The sequence below is a fragment of the Vigna umbellata genome, chromosome 5, assembly GCF_029865625.1.
Source record: "Vigna umbellata cultivar VRB3 chromosome 5, Vumbellata_1.0, whole genome shotgun sequence".
Taxonomy (NCBI): Eukaryota; Viridiplantae; Streptophyta; class Magnoliopsida; order Fabales; family Fabaceae; genus Vigna; species Vigna umbellata.
In genome coordinates, this window is record NC_142169.1 from 22,990,782 (window position 1) to 23,010,792 (window position 20,011).

At 32.7% G+C, this 20,011-nt stretch overlaps 2 protein-coding genes across 2 annotated transcripts; one reads left to right on the forward strand and one right to left on the reverse strand.

The window, feature by feature from the left end:
- Positions 1-118: 118 nt before the first annotated feature.
- On the reverse strand, positions 119-1,752 carry LOC148197953 (uncharacterized). Its single transcript, XM_088091799.1, has 4 exons — positions 1,353-1,752; positions 1,218-1,267; positions 1,036-1,097; positions 119-769 (listed from the first exon to the last, which is right to left on the reverse strand). Exons 1-4 carry the CDS (start codon positions 1,498-1,500, stop codon positions 301-303), a joined length of 729 nt encoding a protein of 242 aa, XP_087947925.1. The 5' UTR covers positions 1,501-1,752; the 3' UTR covers positions 119-300.
- An 8,262-nt stretch (positions 1,753-10,014) lies between these two features.
- LOC148197954 (1-acyl-sn-glycerol-3-phosphate acyltransferase 2-like) lies at positions 10,015-19,143 on the forward strand. Its single transcript, XM_088116265.1, has 11 exons — positions 10,015-10,303; positions 10,928-11,050; positions 12,614-12,653; positions 12,816-12,889; positions 13,173-13,232; positions 15,030-15,107; positions 15,308-15,466; positions 16,631-16,756; positions 18,148-18,240; positions 18,475-18,561; positions 18,712-19,143. Exons 1-11 carry the CDS (start codon positions 10,223-10,225, stop codon positions 18,952-18,954), a joined length of 1,164 nt encoding a protein of 387 aa, XP_087972391.1. The 5' UTR covers positions 10,015-10,222; the 3' UTR covers positions 18,955-19,143.
- Positions 19,144-20,011: the final 868 nt, after the last annotated feature.

The window sequence follows — 20,011 nt, forward strand, 5'->3', positions numbered from 1 at the left end:
ATGAATAGTGGTAAATAAGTGATACTTCAATACAAATTTAAAATTTGTAAGACTACGTCGTTCTTCAGCCCCAACAAGAAGAAATACTGTTCTAGGCATGAACTTTATTACACTTAACTCTCAAAATCCAATTGAAAATTTGAAATGCATAATTTAGCACCATTTTCGTTGTCAAAATCCTATGTAACGGAATCATCATAGAAGTTCAAATCCTATGTTACAATTATAATCCAATGGAAACGGATGATTATAGCACCATTTCACTACTGAAAAATTCCTATATAACATAACAGATCAAGCTTAGTTACTTGATCTTGAAGAGTTCTTGACCACAAACAGAGGTACCCTTTCCTTTACCACCCTTTCCTTCTTCACCTCTTCTTCTGACACCCCACTTGAACTTCCACCTTTCTCTCTTCTCCCTCTTGCCAGCCTCTTCAATTCAGAGCAGAACCCATTGATCTGACTAAGAATCTCTCTACCACCCAACAAATTTTGTGCAGAGAAAGTACTCTTGAGCTGATTTTTTCGCTGACTTTTCGCAGGACACTCCACTGGACCAGTATTCAGCTCTTTTGGACTTGGATTTCCATCCTTTGTCTTCATCAATGGCTTCTTTAACTTGTTGGTCCTACTTCCACTGGGAAGTGGAGCCGTAAAGTTTGGATTCCTATTCTCACTGTCTTCATAAAAGTTTTCAGAACAGCTTGGCCTTCTAGATCTTTCACTATTCTTGGCTTTAGCGATTTCCACAATTGAAGAATTTCCCCTACCACAGAACCATAAAAATGAGTCAGGTTAATCATACGCATTTGCAATCATAAAAAAACTTGATCTTTAGTCTCCTTCTGAAATGTGATGAATTTGATCCGGACCTTATACTTAATCTTGATTTGATAGGAGATAAAAGCCCGTAAAATTCAGAATATAAGATTAAAATCATGCTATCTAAAATATAGATACTAAAATCAATTTTAGCCAAATTTCAAGTTACTTAAAGACATTTCTTAAATCCCTTTTCATAGGATTCGGTACCTTCGGTGTCTGTCTCTAAAGGGGAGCATTTCAGAAAAGGATGCAAATCTTAAACGCTTAACCTGCTCGACCAAAAACAAAAGGGAAAAGAAAAATTAATTCATCATCACGAAAAACTTATCCACAAATTAAGTTATTGAACAATCCAATAGAATACAAGAAACAAGAATTGAGGATGCGACCTTGGAACTGCGTTTAAGAAAATCTTCAGCGGTTTTCGGATGCTTGCAATCTGCGAGTGGAAAAGAAACAACTGAGCAAGAGGGGAAAAAAAGCGAGAAATGAAATTCCACATATACGCTCGTAAAGAGCCTCACCGCGAGTGCAGAACCAGGCTTCATCATCAACGAGAGAGTCATCAAAAGCAGAGAGATCGACCCACATAGGCGCGTCAAAGTTCTCGTATGTGTCGTCTAGAGCGAACGTAGAGTCGATGTTGTCCCAGTCAATGTTGTCCGGTTCCATCTGAATCTGAAAAGTTAAAGCCAGAAATAGTAGTTAGAGAAATGAATTGGAATTGGAAAATGGAAAGGAAGAAGAGGATGAAAATTGTTGGAAATGTGAAGATCCCAGTATTTTGTTGCAGGAGAAAGCTCAGAAGAAGAAGGAGAAGGAGATTATAGTGGAATAAGCAGAAGAAGGTGTGGCCTTTGTATATGGTTAATCAGGATTAAGGAATGTGTAACGTTTGGACGTTAGAACATGACATTTACGTTCGTGTAGGAATAGGATGTTTTAAATAAATTCGACCGTTGGACACTTTCTCCCTCTTTCTTCTTGACTCTCTGTTATTATGTTCTTTTTCATTATCAAACTGTAAGAATTAGGAGAAAAAACTGAAATTAAGAAAATAAATAAACGAAGTGAACAAATTAGAAACAAATAGTGGATACATTTTTTTTAACTAAAATAATTTTTTTCAAATAAATCACTTACTTAAGAAGTTTTTAAGATTTACTTTTCATTGTATTAAAAATTGTTTAAAAAAAATACAAACAAAGGAGTTTATTGTATACCTTTCTCCTTTGTGATATAATATATATATATATATATATGGGTTTGCTAACGCGCGTACGCCTGTTTTTCAGTTGGTACATTTTAGCAATGTATACTGGATTTTAGTAGACAAAAATACCCTTATATATCATGGATTCTAAGTTTTAAGGTTAAGGGTATTTTAATAATTTTCCTTCTCAAAACTTAAAAAAAAAAAAAGAAGAAACCCCCCAAACCCTTACTCACCTCTGTCATTCCTCTCAACCCTTTTTCTTTCATCTTTCTCACTCCAATCTTTTCTCTGTCATCCCTACTGTAGCCCTAATTGAAAAAATCAGAAACACTTGCCCTTAAACAATCTTACAAAAAAATGATTTTATAATGAGTTTTGATCTTATAATTTTTGTCTTATCTAATTTTATCCAATTTTCAGAAGCATAAAGGAATTGGCAATTGACCTGGAAAAAAATCAGAAATACTTGTTGTTAAACAATTTCTTACAAAAAATGATTTTATAATAAGTTTTTATTTTATAATTTTTGTCTTATCTAATTTTATCTAATTTTCACAAGCATAATGACATCCGAAAGAATTGGTAATTGGCCTGGAGAGTTTTTTTAGAGATGATGATTCAAGATGATGAAATTAGAGAAATTAGTGAAGATGGTGAAATTGAAGAGATCTTGAATGAACCTTTGCCTCAAGGTGAATATGTACTCAACTCTTTAGAAAGACAAATTGTTTAAAGACAAGTGTTTCTGATTTTTTCAATTGGGGCTAGAGTAGGGATGACAGAGAAAAGGTTGAGTGAGAGAGATGAAAGAGAAGAGGAATGAGAGAGGTGAGTAAGGGTTTGGGGGGTTTCCTTTTTTTTTTTTTAAGTTTTGAGAATGAAAATTATTAAAATACCCTTAACCTTAAAACTTAGAATCCATGATATATAAGGGTATTTTTGTCTACTAAAATCCGGTACACATTGCTAAAATGTACCAACTGAAAAACAGGCGTACGCGCGTTAGCAAACCCCATATATATATATATATATATATATATATATATATATATATATATATATATATATATATATATATATATATATATATATATATATATATATATATATATATATATATATATATATATATATATATATATATATATATATATATATATATATATATATATATTTAATGTATTTCTCTTTTCCGAAATTGAGGGTATAATTTCTACTTTAGTTGGTTCAACCTGTTTCCCGTATTAACTTCGCTACTATTGTTTTGCTTTTAAATTGGGATGCGCGGTTCTAAATTTAGGAAAATTTAAAAGTTCGAATTTGAGAATGTATTTAAGATACATGATATAATATTAAATATTTAAAAATTGATTTAACATAAAATAAAAACTTTTATCACTTATTTAATTTATTTAAAGTTATAATAGTTTTGTCATTGAAGGGACAAGAAATCGTAAAAGATAGTGCCGTCAAAATGGGTTGAAACTCGTGAGCTAATTGGCTCACCATGGGTTTGAGTCGGGTTGGGTTGGATGACAGTTATATCTTGTGTTATATATTTTTGTTAACAGCTATATGTAGTTTCTTGGTCAAACGATTGTGTATGTCTCATTAAACTAAACTGACAAAAATTTATCCTCGATAGCTTAGAATATATAACAATATATTTCTTTTGTTTCATTTTCTTTTATATCAATTGGTCAAATTATTACTGTTTTAATTTGATCGATTAAAGTAATATGTTATAAGAATCTGAGAAGAAAAAGGTGAAAAAAGTTAATTAAGTGAGCCAATGAGCCAACCCGTTTAACCCACCAACCCGTGGTGGGTCGGGTTGGGTTCAAATTTTTTCAGCTCGCTAATAAATGAGCCGAGTTGGGTTGGCTCACTAAGTGACCAACCTGTGATGGGTCGGGTCAGGTCGGATTATCCGTTTTGACAACTCTAGTAAAAGGTAAACAGAGTTCGTAATGTATATAATAATAAGTGAATAGTATAACATATGTAAAAATAAGTAAATTGTAAGATAATAATTTTGGGAATATTTCAGAAAAAATAATTTAGTTAATAATGATTATTTGAGAAGTGCAAACAACACATATATTGTAATTCTAACACTCAATATTTTTTGTTTGAAAAATATAAAATCATGGATAAAACCCATTTAATACCATTATTGGTCCCAATTTTGGGGGGTTATTGTTCAATGTAGTCCTAAAATGCATAATTTGTGTTTAATTTAGTCTTTTTTACAAACACCGTTTAAATCGTTAACGACTATTGCTCCAACTGTGCAAACCCCAAATGAGATGACATTTAACTACTGCCAGGTCACCATCTTCTTCAATCGAACCCTAACGCCATCGCCTCTGTAGAGATAGTCTAAAGTCACCATGCCGCCGTGAAGCCACGCCTGCAGAGAACCATGGCAGTCGTCACGCACAACCTCCATGGCCACCACCATCAAAGTCGTGATCTCCCCCAAATCTCACAAAACTCTCCTCAAGCTGTCGGGCTAACCAGATCACCTCCGTGCCTCCGCTATTACAGGATTTTCTCAAGCCGCCGCTGCCCGCATCTCGTACTTGTAAATCAAACACAAGCACCTAGAAATAGAGAAAGCTGAATCGCACCACTCAAACTGCTAAGTTTTCACCGTCAATAATGCCGCAAGCCACCCTAATCTCGAACTCCATTCGAATCTTCATTCTCGTGCATCAGCCATGAATCATCCAAATCGAGAGCTTCATCGTCAGCGCAACAATCCTTGCCGCCGCCGTGCAAAGCTCCAAGGCCATAATTTTCTCCAACCTGTATAGAACCACAACAAAATCTAGAAAAATCCCAAATCAAAGAAACCTATAATCGCGCCGCTGCTTGCTTCCATCGGCCACCATGAGTGCTTTCTTACATAATTAGGTTCGTCTTCTTCATGCTACCATGACCCGCACAATTCGCGAAATCATCCTCCATTGAAGCAAAACCGTGAGCAGCGTTTTCCCTCTTCTCGCGGCGCAGGCACAATGAAGGTTTTCCGCAAATGCAGAACCCTAATTTTGGGGTGGTAAAGGGACTGCCACGAAGACTCTACTTTTGGTGATGTGGCAGTAGTTAAATGTCATATCATTTGGAGTTTGCATAATTGGAACAATGACCGTTAAGGATTTAAACATAACCAACCAAAATTGGAACCAGTAATCATATTAAACCTTAAATTAAAAAAGTGGACCATAAATTTCAGTCAACAATAAAAAGTATATTAAAAATATGTTTAAAGTGTGATGCCAATTTTTTAAAATATTTTTAATGCAATAAAAAAAATAACAAATTAAAAATTGAAAAAATTAATCTGAAAATGAGTTGAATAACATATTCTCTTAATAACATTTTTATCAATTAGATGTTTAATCTCTAAAAAAGAGAATAAAGTTATTTTTTATCTAAAAATCTTTTTAGATTTGTATAATCTAGAAAAATATGTTTAGTATTTTTTATAACCATGTTGCTGATACAAGTATATAGTGACTTTGTCTATGATTGATTTTTATTGAATAATGTGATGGATAATTTTTAGTGGATTTGTCTTTTTAATCATGACCTAGTTTTTTTTTTTAAGAAATCGTTAATCATGAATGAGTAAATATTAATATGAGCAATTAAATAAAAGTGAAGATAAATATGATAAGTGATTATGGTTTTGTGAATTGATGCGTCTATTTGTCACAATTAAACGAGTTAAATTGATATTTTTTATACATTACTTAGTTCTTTCCGATTTCGCCGAGAATTTAAAAAATTTGGTGCAATTTTACTTCGAAATTATAAAAATAGTGTAACTTTTTTAAAAAAAATTTAAGTCACGATAAATTGTAACAAGTATTACAGATTTAATTAATTTGTATTTCGTCTTTTTCTTTGCTTCAACCTTTACTTTTCTTCATTTTTGTGGTTTTCTCCATTTTTGTGGTGCAATAAAAATAAAAATTTTCAGTGAATGTTCAACTTATGAAAAATTGAACGACAATAATGAATTTCGTCAATCATGTGGTGGTTAGACAACTTGTGATTCAAATCCAGTTATTATTGAATCTAGATTCTGTGAAGTTGAAGACGTATACATAATCGAGAGGGAGAAATGATCATAATTCAAAGCAAAGAACCCTATGTCAAAGTGATGACAACATACGTTTGAACGTTCTAGATGCTGCTCTTGATTATACGTGTTGATACTAATACAATACGATATGCTTCTTTCTTAACACTAACCTCTCCAAACTGTGATTTCAACACCTTACAAGAAAGACACAACATTCAAGTGTATGATCCAAAATAGAGATAACACACGATGAAATCATTCAAATAATGCAATAGTATATGAAAATATCCTAAACTATGGTATGAATGATAATGCAACTAAAATTCAACTAAAATAGAATCATGCGAACATAATGATAAATGTTTTTAAATGGAAATATATGATCTCATCTCAAGTCTAATTCAAACAATGATATCCAAAAAGCACACATTTCACAATGTTTTTGGAACAATGATTAACTTGTTGGGTCCTTGAGTGCAATTGATTAATTGATGCAAGACACAAGACATTAAGATAAATAATTTTTGTAACTTTACTTTTTCTTCATAAAATATTTTCTCATAGGTTTCTCCCTTGTGTTGAATATACACATAGGGTTCTCTATTTATAATAGAAGAAATATGGGCTAAGCCCAAAATACAAATAAAAAATAATAACAAACAAACTAAAGATTAAAAATAAAGATATATATAAATAATATATCTAAAACTCCCCTTCAAGTTGGTGCATACAAATCGTATGTACCAAACTTGTTACTAATATAATTCTTAAAGACTTAGTGAAAATATCTACTTCTGCATTCGAGTGTCACCAAATTGCTAATGATTTGCAAGATAACATAAAAGACAAAATACCAACCCAAAAGACTTCCATTGAGCAACAAATATGGGAGGTTGCTCTATGTAAATCTCTTATTGCAAATCACTGTTGAGGAATGCATTGTTGAAATCTAGTGGATAAATAGGTCATTGTTAGAGAGCCACCACAACTAAAAATAAACTTACAAAAACCATCTTTTATATGGGAAAAAAAACATATATGGACGGACGGGTCAAACGCAATGGCGACAAAAGGGAAGTCAGAAGAGATGACAATGGAAGAAGCCATGGATGAACAAGAGAGAGAAATCATAAAAATCCAAGATTCTCCAATCAAGGCACCTGAAAAGGGAAAAGAGCAATCTCAATGTTTTGAATAACTGCTTGAGAGGAGACGGAACATGCGACAATGCACGATGAACCTGAAAGAGGAAAATGAGAACCTCGACGCTCTGAATTGCTACTAGACATGCTACCATGCATGACGAAAAATGGAGCAAACCCACCACTTCAAAAGGAGTTAAGAATGCGTAGGAGCTCTGATAAAGGAGTCATTGATGGCATGGTGATTGTTTGGCCAAGATGATCAAAATCATGTGATCGTCGGTCGAAACTAGAACTCTAGTAGTGGCTGCAGTAGATGACGACGTTAGACGATGACATTGTTGACAGCAGTAGATGGCGCCATTGTTGACAACGGTGGGTGTAGTAGCAGAGACAACAATTTTTTTTTCCTCAAAAGAACCTTAGGCTCTAGATATTGAATATAGTAAAAACTATGTATGTAATTAATCTTCCTTGTGTTGAATATACACATAAAGTTTTCTATTTATAATAGAAAAAAATATGTGTCAAGCCCAAAATATAAATAATAATAAACTAACTAAAGATAAAAAATAAAGATAATATAAAAATAATATATCTAATATTTTGCATTTGCTAGGCTTGTCTCAAAGGAGTGTATCTATCTTTAGTAACATATAGTCAATTTACTAAAAGAAAATTCTAACTTTTTTTATTTTTTATTTAATTGATAGATAATTCTCCCATAACATAGTGCTTTTCACTTTTTATACTTGGTCTCAAAGTCTCTTTTTCAAATAACATAATACACAAATTAATGAACATTAGAAACAAATGTTTAAAAAATGAGAATTATTAACCTAATCAAAGAAAACAAATGGTAGCATAAATAATTATGATGAAATAACAGGTAAGGGAAAATGTATAAGATGTCTAGATAATTAAAAAAATAATGGATGTTATTGGTGTAATTATAGAGATGAGTAATGAAATTTCAAAAGTAAATTTAATATTTATAATTTTACTTTTTATTTTTATTTAAAACCAATTTGTTTAACTTTATTTTCTTTGACCTAATGTGAAATGTCATTATACCACAATTTTAGTGTCAATCTTTATGAAACAGTCTTTTCACTATGGTAGAACTTTGGAACTGCCATGACCAAATCATGCAACATATTTAGCATAATCAAAATTAACAAAGAAGTCGTGTAGGATTGCAACTACTTTAATACAATGGTAAAAGGTCATGCCATCATGAAAGAAGGTACAACATGGCTTTCTTCAACATAATACTGAACATTTTTAACAAATTTTTCCTATACTTTTGAACTTAATAATGTCAGAGTTAGATATAATAATAAAAAAATACTATAGTGACATTTTTCAAGCGTTATTTTACTAAAATAATTGTTTTACATAAGTTAATTTATTTTCCAATTAACCACATCCCTCTTACTCTGATGGAAGGATATCATTTATTCAAAATTATTTATTATTTATTATTTTCTTTTTGGTCCTTAGGGCATTGTAATGTGGGTATGATATTCATGGTGAAAACTTTAAAATATATATAAAATCTTCGAAATTTGTCGACAATACTTTTTTTTAAGATACTGGATATTTAAATAAAATTCAGAAAGAAAAAATAGGAAATTATTTTCTGTTTTAAAAGTACCTGTTTTAATAACAGGTAAACAAAAAAAAATTATTACAATTATAAAATATTTGTTAAAGAAAAATGACTAAGAATCTTAAAAAAATTTGTGATAGAAGTAAGAAGTTTGGACTAGCAAATAACATCAGTTTTGTTGTTTGTAGAGGTAACTTCATGTGAAAGAAAGATGATACAAAGTCTATGGAAGTTCCATCCTTCATCTTTGCATAAATAGAAGGGTGGTTGGAAGTTGGCATTTACTTCAAATGCTTCACTCACTTACCAAAATTATTTTAAAAACAAATTAGTTGGCCAACCAAATTAAATACTTTGAATTCGGTCATCCAATAACATTACTACAACCTATAAGTGACAATGGGTAGTTACGTATAATTACAAAATTGACATTGCATCATATTATTTTTATCTTTTATTTCTTTATATACTGATAATTATTTTTTATCACTCGTAATTCATAAATTTGGAGTCAAATTAAAATTTGTCCTTTTTCAAAATTTATTAATTTTTATTATAATCTTTGAATGAATATAACTAAACATTGTTAAACTTTTATATATATTAAATGATGTTAAGAAATTCTTTTTAACTTTAATTAAATTTCACAAAATCTGTAAAGTGATGTTTTCTTTATATATTATAAATTTGTTTTAATGTTAGTGTAAAATTTTCAACATATATATATATATATATATATATATATATATATATTTTATAAAGAAGCTTAATAAACAATAAATTTTATTAAAATTGATTTCAATTTATGACTTAGATATCTTTTCAGAAATAGACTTTAAATTTATCTTAACCTATTAAATCTATTTAAATTGTATTAAGATTTAAGATAAGAATAAATGTAAACGAATTAAAGCTTATAAACTCAAAACTTATTTAAATTTTTTTTAATAATCATGCACGTTCAATATAACTTTTTAATTAAATATTATAATTATAATTATATAATTTGAAAGTGTAAAAAAAATATTTTTTTTATTGTAAAAAGAGAAGGAAGGTTTTTATGAGGAAAAAGAATAAGAAAGGAAAACAATGGTGACGAGGAAGATGCAGTACAGAGGTGAAGGAGTTAATTAAATAGGTGGTGGCAAGTGGGAACGGAAACTTACCTCACTCTTCTCTCGCAAATCCAAAGAGGGAAAAAAGGAACCACCACGTTCCATTCCATTCACCACTCTTTCTCTCTTCTCACTTCCCAAATCAAATCTGAATCGCCAAATCCAACACATTCACAAATCATTTTCATCACTCTCTCTTGAGTTCTGCTGTGCATGGCTATTGCTGCAGCAGCTGTCGTCGTGCCATTGGGTCTCCTCTTCTTCGCTTCCGGCTTCCTTGTTAATCTCATTCAGGTTTCTCTTTTTCCCTTTTCACGTCATATATCTCTTCTCTTCTCATCTCTCCTCTTTCTTTCTCGAATGTGTCGAAAGTTGTTCATTTCTGCACATTATCATGCAAATGGGAGGTTTCACCAATATCTCCGGACTCTTTCTTATCTCATACACGACTTTTCTACTGATGGAGTGGAAGAAGTATTTCGCACTCTTTTGGAAAAGTTCCTTATAGGTTGAAGTCATAAACTGTAGTGGGTTCTATTTTTGGAGTCCCACACTGAGAAAATTAGCTACTTCATAGTTAGGAGTTTGGAGGCTATTCCATCTAATGAACTAGTCTTATGGGTTGAATTCTCCTCTTCTTGAGTCCTTACATTCCACTTCTCATTCTCATTTAACAAGGTTATCATTTTTGGTAAAGTTTGATCGGGGGAGTGTGTCTTAGAGGGTGATGCTAACACTATTCTTGTTACTCTGTTCATCATTATTGAAAATCAACAGTTCGAAATAAATTTTGTATATTTTTTGGTTTCTTGCCACAAATGAAATTGTAAAGGAAATGAAAAAGAAAAAGAGAAGTACTAAGAAATATGTTGAACTGCTTCGATGAATCTGTTTGATCTCTTGATTAATTTGTCTCAGGCGATATGCTATGTTGTATTAAGGCCGGTGTCAAAGAATTTGTACCGACGGATCAACCGGGTTGTAGCGGAATTGTTGTGGCTGGAGCTTGTATGGCTTATTGACTGGTGGGCAGGAGTTAAGGTGTTAATCTAGATCTATGTTTTCTATATTTTTCTTTGGTCCTGTTTGGATAAATTTATCAATAAACACTTAGAGGAAAAAAAAAGAAGATAAAATAAATTAAGCTTCCCCATAAGTTAAAACATCGTAACTTTAAAAAATGATTTTAATTTTTCTGGTTAATTTTTAACTTCTGGGAGAAGATTTACGCAAACAGGTATTTTTGGGCACTATTTTTTAATGGCCAAACATTAGTTGCAAATATATTAGTTTTTATTGGTGGGTACTAAAACCCACACCTATCTGTCCCTCCCTTTCACTTCAACCACTTTTGGGACTATTTTTGTCTTCAAATTTAGTTAGTCATCCACCACTGTAATTTGTTTTGCTTGCTCTATGTGGTATTTTAGAAGAAACGGAAGTACTAAAAGCTAACCAAATTTCAAAATTAGGGCTATTTTGTTGATGCTTTTCTTCTACATTTCAATCAAAGTTTTATATTCACGAACAAAATAATGAAGACCTCAAAAATAGCTGTTTTAGTGTGTTTTCATAAACCTAAAAATACTATCTTCTGAAGAAAAAGGTTCTAAGTAAAGCTTATCTCATAGTTACATTTTTTAGCTTAAACAAAAAAAAATGTCTGACTTGAATAGACTACCAACTCAATCAAGCTAGTCTAGCAGTTGTTTATTTTATACTAGCAAATTAATAGAGCAAAGGGAACAACCACTTTCCATTAATTCTTTGACCTGCAATAGGCAGAGCTAGAAATTTTGGAGATAGTTGCCTTTTTTTTTTCTCAGGTTTTTCTTGGGCTTGGAATGAGATTTTTATTTCATTTAATCATTAGTGGTTGTATGCACTGCAAGTGTATTTAGATATTTAGATTTTTTGGATATAAAAGCTGAGGGAAGATCCAACGGTTACATGATACTGCATAGCTCTATAATCCATATGATTGGTGAATATTAGAAGGATCCCTCCCTTTTTTAGTTGATTAAACTTTCCCCCTTTTCTACCAGTCCAGCTGGATGGAAAAGACTATGAAGGAGTTTAAGATTCAGAGAGTGGGAGAATATTGCTAATTAGAAGATATGATTTAATTTAACTTGTAATTTTCATTCTTCTCTATTTTTAATTAAACTTTTTATTCAAAATAAAAGTCTCTGTGTTTGTTATTCATAGCCAGAACTTTTTCTTGTGAAATAAAGCCTTTGCTTGCTTACAGATTTCTTGATTTTAAATAATTTTTTGTGGAAGGGGATATTGCCTTTCTATATTTTTTGTATCACCAGATCAGTTGGAAAGATTAACCCCTTTTGATTATTCTTCTAAGAGCTACTTTTGAAATCAGTTCCTTTCAAAAGAATGCTAATGAGTTAGGTGGTTGGTTGATTGCTACTGTACCACATGAATCTCTCTCTCCATCAGTTGTGCTGTTTTAATATTTCCGAAAGTCTGATGTTATCAAATAAATAAAATTGGTTATTTGAAAATAATAATTCATGGACTGTAATTTAATAGTTTACTCGGTTGCATTTCATGTAATTTATTCTCACATTTGAAACTTTCTGGCTCTAGGTCCAAATATTCACAGATCATGAAACCTTTCGTTTAATGGGTAAGTCTTTTGTCAGCCTATGCATTTAGCTTGACACTCTTACTCTCATTTTTTCTTCAAGTGTGGTGCATGTATTCTTATCTTCTAGAAAGGAAAAAGGGGGATCTTCTCGGGTTAACATTTGCTTACATGGGATAATTTGATTCTGTTTTGTACAATCAGGTAAAGAGCATGCGCTTGTGATAAGCAATCACAGAAGTGATATTGATTGGCTTGTTGGATGGGTTTCAGCTCAGGTGAAAGCCGTCTATGGTTTGATATCTTTCACATCTTCAATGAAAGCAAATTAAAACTAATTCACACTAGTGTATTAATACAAGTAATTTATTTAATTAATAATCTTGGATTGTATGATATTGTGCGATACTAAGACAAAGGGACGCATTTTAGGGTTACTAGTGCATGTGTTATTATGTAATAAAATATGCTAATCTTTGATTTGCTATCTTAAAATTTTCGTGACATATTTATTTGCTTTTTGCTTCAACTGCTGATTGGTTATTCAATATCATTCAACAGCGTTCAGGTTGTCTTGGCAGCACTCTAGCTGTGATGAAGAAATCTTCAAAGTTTCTGCCGGTATATACCTGTCACTTTTACTTTCAAAAAAATTTATTTAGTCATTATGAAGAAATCACCTAATGTGAACTCTGCATTTAGGGGATCTTAATTTTTGGAAACAGTAACATCCAATTCTCTTTTACATGGCCGCTTTCTCTCGTGTTTTCGTAAAACCAATTGTAACCTTTCTAGTATACATTAAACCTTGTTAAAAACTAGGAAACAATTACCTTCTTGGAAGCACAAAATCTCATATTTTTTTAGTCTCCCTCTTGGGAATAATTTTGGCTTATATTATTCTTGTAAATAGAATAAAATCTTGTATATATGTTGTTATTAGAATATATTGATTTTTTTCCTACTTCCTTCTATTTCCCTTTTCATGGTAAGTTTTCCTATTTCCTATTATAGCATTAGCCTATAAAATGGGATTAGAGCTTGTGTTTCGAACACACGAAATATGTTCAGTTCTTTTCTTTCTAGTTGGTACTAGAGCTCTTGATCTTGAGGACTCTGTTTTTGCTGCCTCTGCTCAGTCATTGGGGCCACTTTTTGTTCTTGCTGCTCATTGGGTTGGTGAATACACCAGGAGGAGTACCTCCTAATTACCGGCTCATCTCCAATGAATCATGGCCATCCAATGCCACATGTGCTGTCCAAACCTATGGTGAATGTGAGTTACATGCCATCCTTCGACGGTGTTGACCTGCCAACATCACCACAAAAAGGGGGTTGCTGACAAGACAACCCTTCTTCCATGTTTAGGGTTTAGCTTGCTTGAATACTATTCACGTATTAGATACCATGCATATCCAATATGACAATAAGGTTATTCTAAAATAATAGGATACTTGCAAGATACATATTTAAAAATGTGTCAAATTCATAAAATGTAATGAATCTATATCTACAATTGTGCACATTCAGATTGAAATCACAATTTTAGACATTTTGCCGAAATTAAAATTTTTATATCATTGTCATCATAAACCACTTTTTGTTATGAGTATAGGTATAACATTGTCAATGTCATTACTTTTTAAAAATAATTCGCAGAGAACCATTTCCCTCTTTGTTCTATGAAGAAACAATGTTTATATGTACTTTTCTTATAGCTGTATTGGATATAAATGCATTAAAAGCTTGGACATTTTACTAACATGTATTGGTGAAGTATCCGGAAGTATGGTTGATACGTGAAACAAATAAAAGTATTGGTGCTTTGTAGGTTTGGATACTTCATTGATACATATTGGTGAAGCACCTTAGAATATCGGTATGGAATATGCTTTGTATCCTCATTTTGTTTGGCATGTCTGCAATTCTTTGATGAAGAGCACCTTGCTGCCCTGTTCTTGTCATGACTGAAGAGAAGATATTGTCTTTCTAGTCCCTAGGTTCCAATGATATTTTAAACTTGTTGGGTTTTGTGATAGGCCCTCAAAAATGGGGAGGCCCAGCTGAATAGGCGGAAAATGTGGAAAGTGTATGTGAGCAGGAATAGGAAATTTGTTTGGAATGATGAGGAAAACAAGGGAAGGATGATGTGAGAGAACTCGGTTATTTGAGGGAAAGAGGTTATATTGGAAAAATACCTTTCTCTGCTTGAGGAGCTGAACTCTGTGGAAGTGAAAGTTTCCCTACTGCATTTTACTTCTGTTTCATCAATAATACATATTATTCATCACTTTGCTGTTATATTGTGTGAATTACCTTTTGGTTTGCATTACTTTGTATCAACTTGATGTCCATAATTATCTCCAGTGGGCTTAGTTCATTAGTACTACTCTTAGATGCTAAGTTGTATTTATGCAGGTCATTGGCTGGTCAATGTGGTTTTCTGAGTATCTTTTTCTGGAGAGAAGTTGGGCCAAAGATGAAAGCACATTAAAGGTATGATATGCTAAAATTTAATTAGTTTATATTTTTATGCTTACAAGATAAGGGATACATGCTTGTGTTGTCAAACTGATGTGTTCTTATTTCTTACTTATGCATCAATACATTCAATGGCTATAGATTTTCTCTCTCTGCTTTAGCTGTTTGATTTCATTTGGGAATCTCATTTGAATATTTTGTTATCATATCTGCAGTTAGGCATCCAACGACTGAGTGATTATCCTCTTCCCTTTTGGTTGGCTCTCTTTGTAGAAGGAACACGCTTTACACAGGCCAAACTATTAGCTGCTCAGGAATACGCAACTTCCACTGGATTGCCTGTTCCTAGAAATGTTTTAATTCCAAGAACTAAGGTGAATTTTTATAATTTTTGCCTTCTTCCTTCTGTTGCCTTTCCTTTCATGGATTGGAAGCTACACTGTGTTAATCTGTGTTAGCGGCAATTACAGACTTACAAATCTTAGCAGTATTGCTGATGAAGTTATATTACACTTCCACTGCTCGTTATCATGTGGATATCACTCTAGCTGGTATGGGTCGTAAAAAGGTTCATTCGAATCGGAGAAATCACTTGCTAGGTTCATGTGGGCATTGTTAATTTGTTTTGAAGACTATACGGAAATTGACCTAAAGATGTAGCAAAAGATAGGATATTTAACTTCTATAGATTTTTCACCAGTAAGAATAGTAAATATGAGTTCTATTTAGTTTTTTAAATTTAATTATTAGTTGGTTGCTGTGTCTTTTTCATCTCATGTAGATTATGCCTTAACAAAATTGGACGAAGGGCCCTCTATGATTCTGTACATGATAGGGTTATGATTCCATTGGGTCAAGGTTAGATATTTTTGGGTGGCCCCTTAGGTAGGTGCTTTGAACAGTACCTTTGGGAATATGGACTTCGATTTAGAGGTGCATCAGGGAAAACCCAGGAAAGAAACTGTTTGGATTTTCTTTTCTGGAAAACAGGTTAGAATGGTATAGAAATCAAAGAAAACAAGAAAAGTGACCAAGGAATTACGTCTAGGGTGTGTTTCCTTCACACTTACAAGAGACATGCAATTCAGCTATGTTATAATCTATCAAAAGAAAATGTTAAGAGGGAAAAAGAATGAAGCCAATAGGCATTATGGAATCTGTAGGCCAATTACCGAGCGGTGGATATTATTTAAGTCATACGCTCATAAATACAAGGGTTTACAATTACCCTATTTACGGTGATTAGATAATAATGTACAACATAAAATCATACCATAACTACCACAACAAAAACCGTTACAACTGGGGCTGAGACATTTTAGAATTTAGGTCCATACAGAATAGGAATCTCTCTATATACAAGGATAATATATTGTCACCCGAAGATGTGCCGATATTAAATTCTGATTTTAAAAGGCCCACATTATGACATTTGTTAGCTCTCCCATTTATGAACTCAACAAGAATTAGGAAAGTAATTCTATTTTTGCACCGTAACATTTATTGTTTAATATTTACGGTTGTTGTGTTTCTTTCAGGGTTTTGTTTCTGCAGTAAGTCATATGCGCTCATTTGTTCCTGCTATTTATGATGTAACAGTAGCTGTCCCAAAGAATTCCCCCGCTCCTACAATGCTAAGACTCTTCAAAGGGCAACCTTCAGTGGTAAGGCAATCAAAATGAAGATTTATAAATATCTCCATCTTAAGTCTTTCTCTGCCTATATTATGTTACTTTCATTGAGTATCATAATAGAAAGCAGGGAGAATAATGATATTTTTTCCTCATTAATTCAGCTGAAACATATTATAAAATATATAGACGGATAGGAGAGAGGAAAATAAGTGAAAAACTTTCCCCAAGCTTATAGCAACTCCTCAAATAACAAAAGAACGTAATGATTAAACAAACTTATCCCGATCCTAGTCTGCTGTCATCCCACATTGACATATGGCAAAAAGTAGAGTTTATGAGAGGTTGAGCAATCCTCATGACCTCACCTCATGAGTTATTTTTAGTGTTTAGGGCTAACCCAAATTCAAGATGGTATTAAGGCATATAGAAAATTTGATATTGGGTTGGGCCTTCCTCAACTGCCAAAAAATCGACTTTGTCCCATGACTTTCCCAGTGCCACAAAAAAGCCTGTCCTACAATGTCCACATATCAGACACAATTGTTATTCCCCCGTCAATAAATAGCACATTTATGATTTTATTGACTTTCCCTTTCTCTAAACTCAGTAGTCCCTATGCTCTCGGTAAGTTTACTTGCTGCACTGATATCTGATGTGGATGTAATTGCTGATATTAACTTGTGGGATCAAAAATTGGAATTTCAGATAAGATAAAATGAATGATTTCCTTGCTGACTGCGTGCCTTTAATGTGCTTAATAGTTAATATTTAGTACAAGTTTATTTGGTTGATTTTGACAGTTGGATAGTGGTCTTAATACCTTGATATTTCTGTAACTACTTGGGAAAATGGAGGCATGAAAAGCACATCAAGATAACGAGTCTGGGGTTCAGGGAAAGTAGGAGGATGTTAGTAGACCTCTGTTTTAAAAGGGTCTAAATTAAGTTAGAATTAGAGGGGGAGGTTAGAAGGGGATTGGGTCCCAATTCGACAGTAGCTAGTATTTGGTAAAAAAGGAAGATTGGGAGTTTATTAAAGTGACTTAAGATTTGAGACGGAAATTGGAAGGAAGAGAACGAGGTCTTTTGAATTCCTGAAAGTTAATGATACAAGGAGAATTGTATCATTCTAAATTACTGGTTTTCTATCAAACTGCTACCCAATTAGAGTGGTTTATGCTATAATATTTGTTTTTCTATTCTGTTCTGCTGCAATTCTATCAGAAGAATTTGGAACAGGATTGTTGTTTATTTATCTCTATGTTAAGCCACGGTATTTTTAGGGATTTTGAAGGTTGGCTTTTGGAATATTTGAGGTTGCTATTTTGTTGATGTTGAAGAGATTGGACGCTTCTATTACGTTTACCTTTTGCTTTAATTTGGTTGATTTCATGAACAGGATCTGTAATATTCATTCCGCAGGTGCATGTTCACATCAAGCGGCATTTAATGAAGGAAATGCCAGAAACAGATGAGGCCGTTGCTCAATGGTGTCGAGATATATTTGTGGCCAAGGTGCTTGTTGGAAGAACCTTTTTACTTTTTTCTATTATTTTTTTTTTCCACTCTGGGTCCACATATTGGTAGCGTGCTATAATTGTTTTGTACTTTGTAGAACTATGATTAATGGTTAATTTTGAAAAATTGTACACAATGTACTACTTGCACTGTTGATTTTCTCTATATATTATTGAGCCCTGTTAAAAAATCACTGATTTTTATTTTCCTTTTTACCCATTGGAAAACTAGGATGCTCTATTAGACAAACATATGGCCGAGGATACGTTTAGTGACAAAGAGCTGCAGGATGCTGGTCGACCAATAAAGTCTCTTCTGGTAAGATACTTTCTCAAGACGTCTAATATTCTTATTTATAAGATATTCTTTTCTTTTGTATCCCGTTTGCCAGTGGATGTTTTCCGTTATTTTTGGTCAATCCTATAGAGATGTTTTCCTAAAGAACCATGAATTACAATTTGGGAGCAGGTAGTGATATCTTGGGCCTGTCTAATTGTTGCGGGGTTTCTAAAGTTCTTACAACGGTCTTCGCTACTATCTTCATGGAAGGGTGTTGCATTCTCAGCTTTTGGTTTGGCAGTGGTTACTGCACTTATGCAAATTTTGATTCAATTCTCGCAGTCAGAGCGTTCAAACCCAACTAAGATCGCCCCTGTTCAGTCAAAAAACAAGGGGGAACAACTAGAGGCTAGGAATGACAAGCAACAATAGATTATTCTCTTGTTACCCCGACCCAAGTTTTCCATACAGAGACAGGGACAGGGACTTCATATACGATCATGTTTTGACGAGCTTAAAGTAGGATTGTATGATGAGTTACTCACGTAATACTCATTATTTTGATTTCAAAATGTGAGTACGCTATGTTTCTATTCTATACATGTAGTGTATGCTTAACTATCCATTGTTTTTTAATTTATCAGGATAACCTTTTGGCCTAGTAAAACTCTACAACCTCTTATTTAGTCTTTTTCTATTTATGAACTTGCAACAACATTACCGTTCTGGAGGTTTATTACCGGCTGATCCGTGTAGTATGTAGAGTTAATGACATAACTTGGGTCCTTAACTTCAGAGTTAAGAGTTAAGGCCATAGGTGGAAATGTGGTATCACCATTTCTGTTGTACGAGTTCAGTAAATTGCACCTTAAGATTAAGGAATGGATAATAATAATAATAATAATAATAATAACAATTTGTTAATTGAAAAAATATGCAGCATCTTCAAAATAGAGAAAATATATAGTATTAAATGCAAGCTTTAGAATGTTTAGAGGATATCGTTATCATAGGCCACTCACATGTATGAGTAAAATGAGAAATGACAGTTAATCTGGACTGTACACTATAGTCCGATTGTTTTATAAAATGGGAAACCTTGTGGATTAATTGAGATAGGATGTGATATGTTATTATCATGTTATCGTTACTATGTTTTAAAGTAACGAGGTAATGAAATGAATACTGAGATAACTAAAGGCAATATAGTGGGGTTATCTACTAATAATAGAGTATGGTAGTTGTAAATCGGAATCCAAGAAGCATCCTTGTGATTCCACTACTAAACAAGAATTTGCAGTTGCTGAGTGTGTTCTCTTGCTTATTGTTTTGCGGCGTAAAGAGATGATTCAGAAAGTGTGCTTAGGACTCATAAAGATTGGACCATATATAGGCCCACTGACCATCAACTTATTCCTTATCCAACTCATTCTCATCAATCTCCAAATCAGCACAGGAAAGTGAATACATTTAAGTTCAGCTTTATGTG

Bases quoted from the DNA above. Each gene is read 5' to 3' on its own strand.
- LOC148197953 (XM_088091799.1), bottom strand. From the start codon at position 1,500: ATGGAACCGGACAACATTGACTGGGACAACATCGACTCTACGTTCGCT. The intron at 1,098-1,217 runs GTCGCATCCTCA...TTGGTCGAGCAG, and splicing joins TTCTTAAACGCAGTTCCAAG to GTTAAGCGTTTAAGATTTGC. The intron at 770-1,035 runs GTACCGAATCCT...GTTCTGTGGTAG, and splicing joins TTTAGAGACAGACACCGAAG to GGGAAATTCTTCAATTGTGG.
- LOC148197954 (XM_088116265.1), top strand. From the start codon at position 10,223: ATGGCTATTGCTGCAGCAGCTGTCGTCGTGCCATTGGGTCTCCTCTTC. The intron at 12,654-12,815 runs GTAAGTCTTTTG...TTGTACAATCAG, and splicing joins TGAAACCTTTCGTTTAATGG to GTAAAGAGCATGCGCTTGTG. The intron at 18,562-18,711 runs GTAAGATACTTT...ATTTGGGAGCAG, and splicing joins GACCAATAAAGTCTCTTCTG to GTAGTGATATCTTGGGCCTG.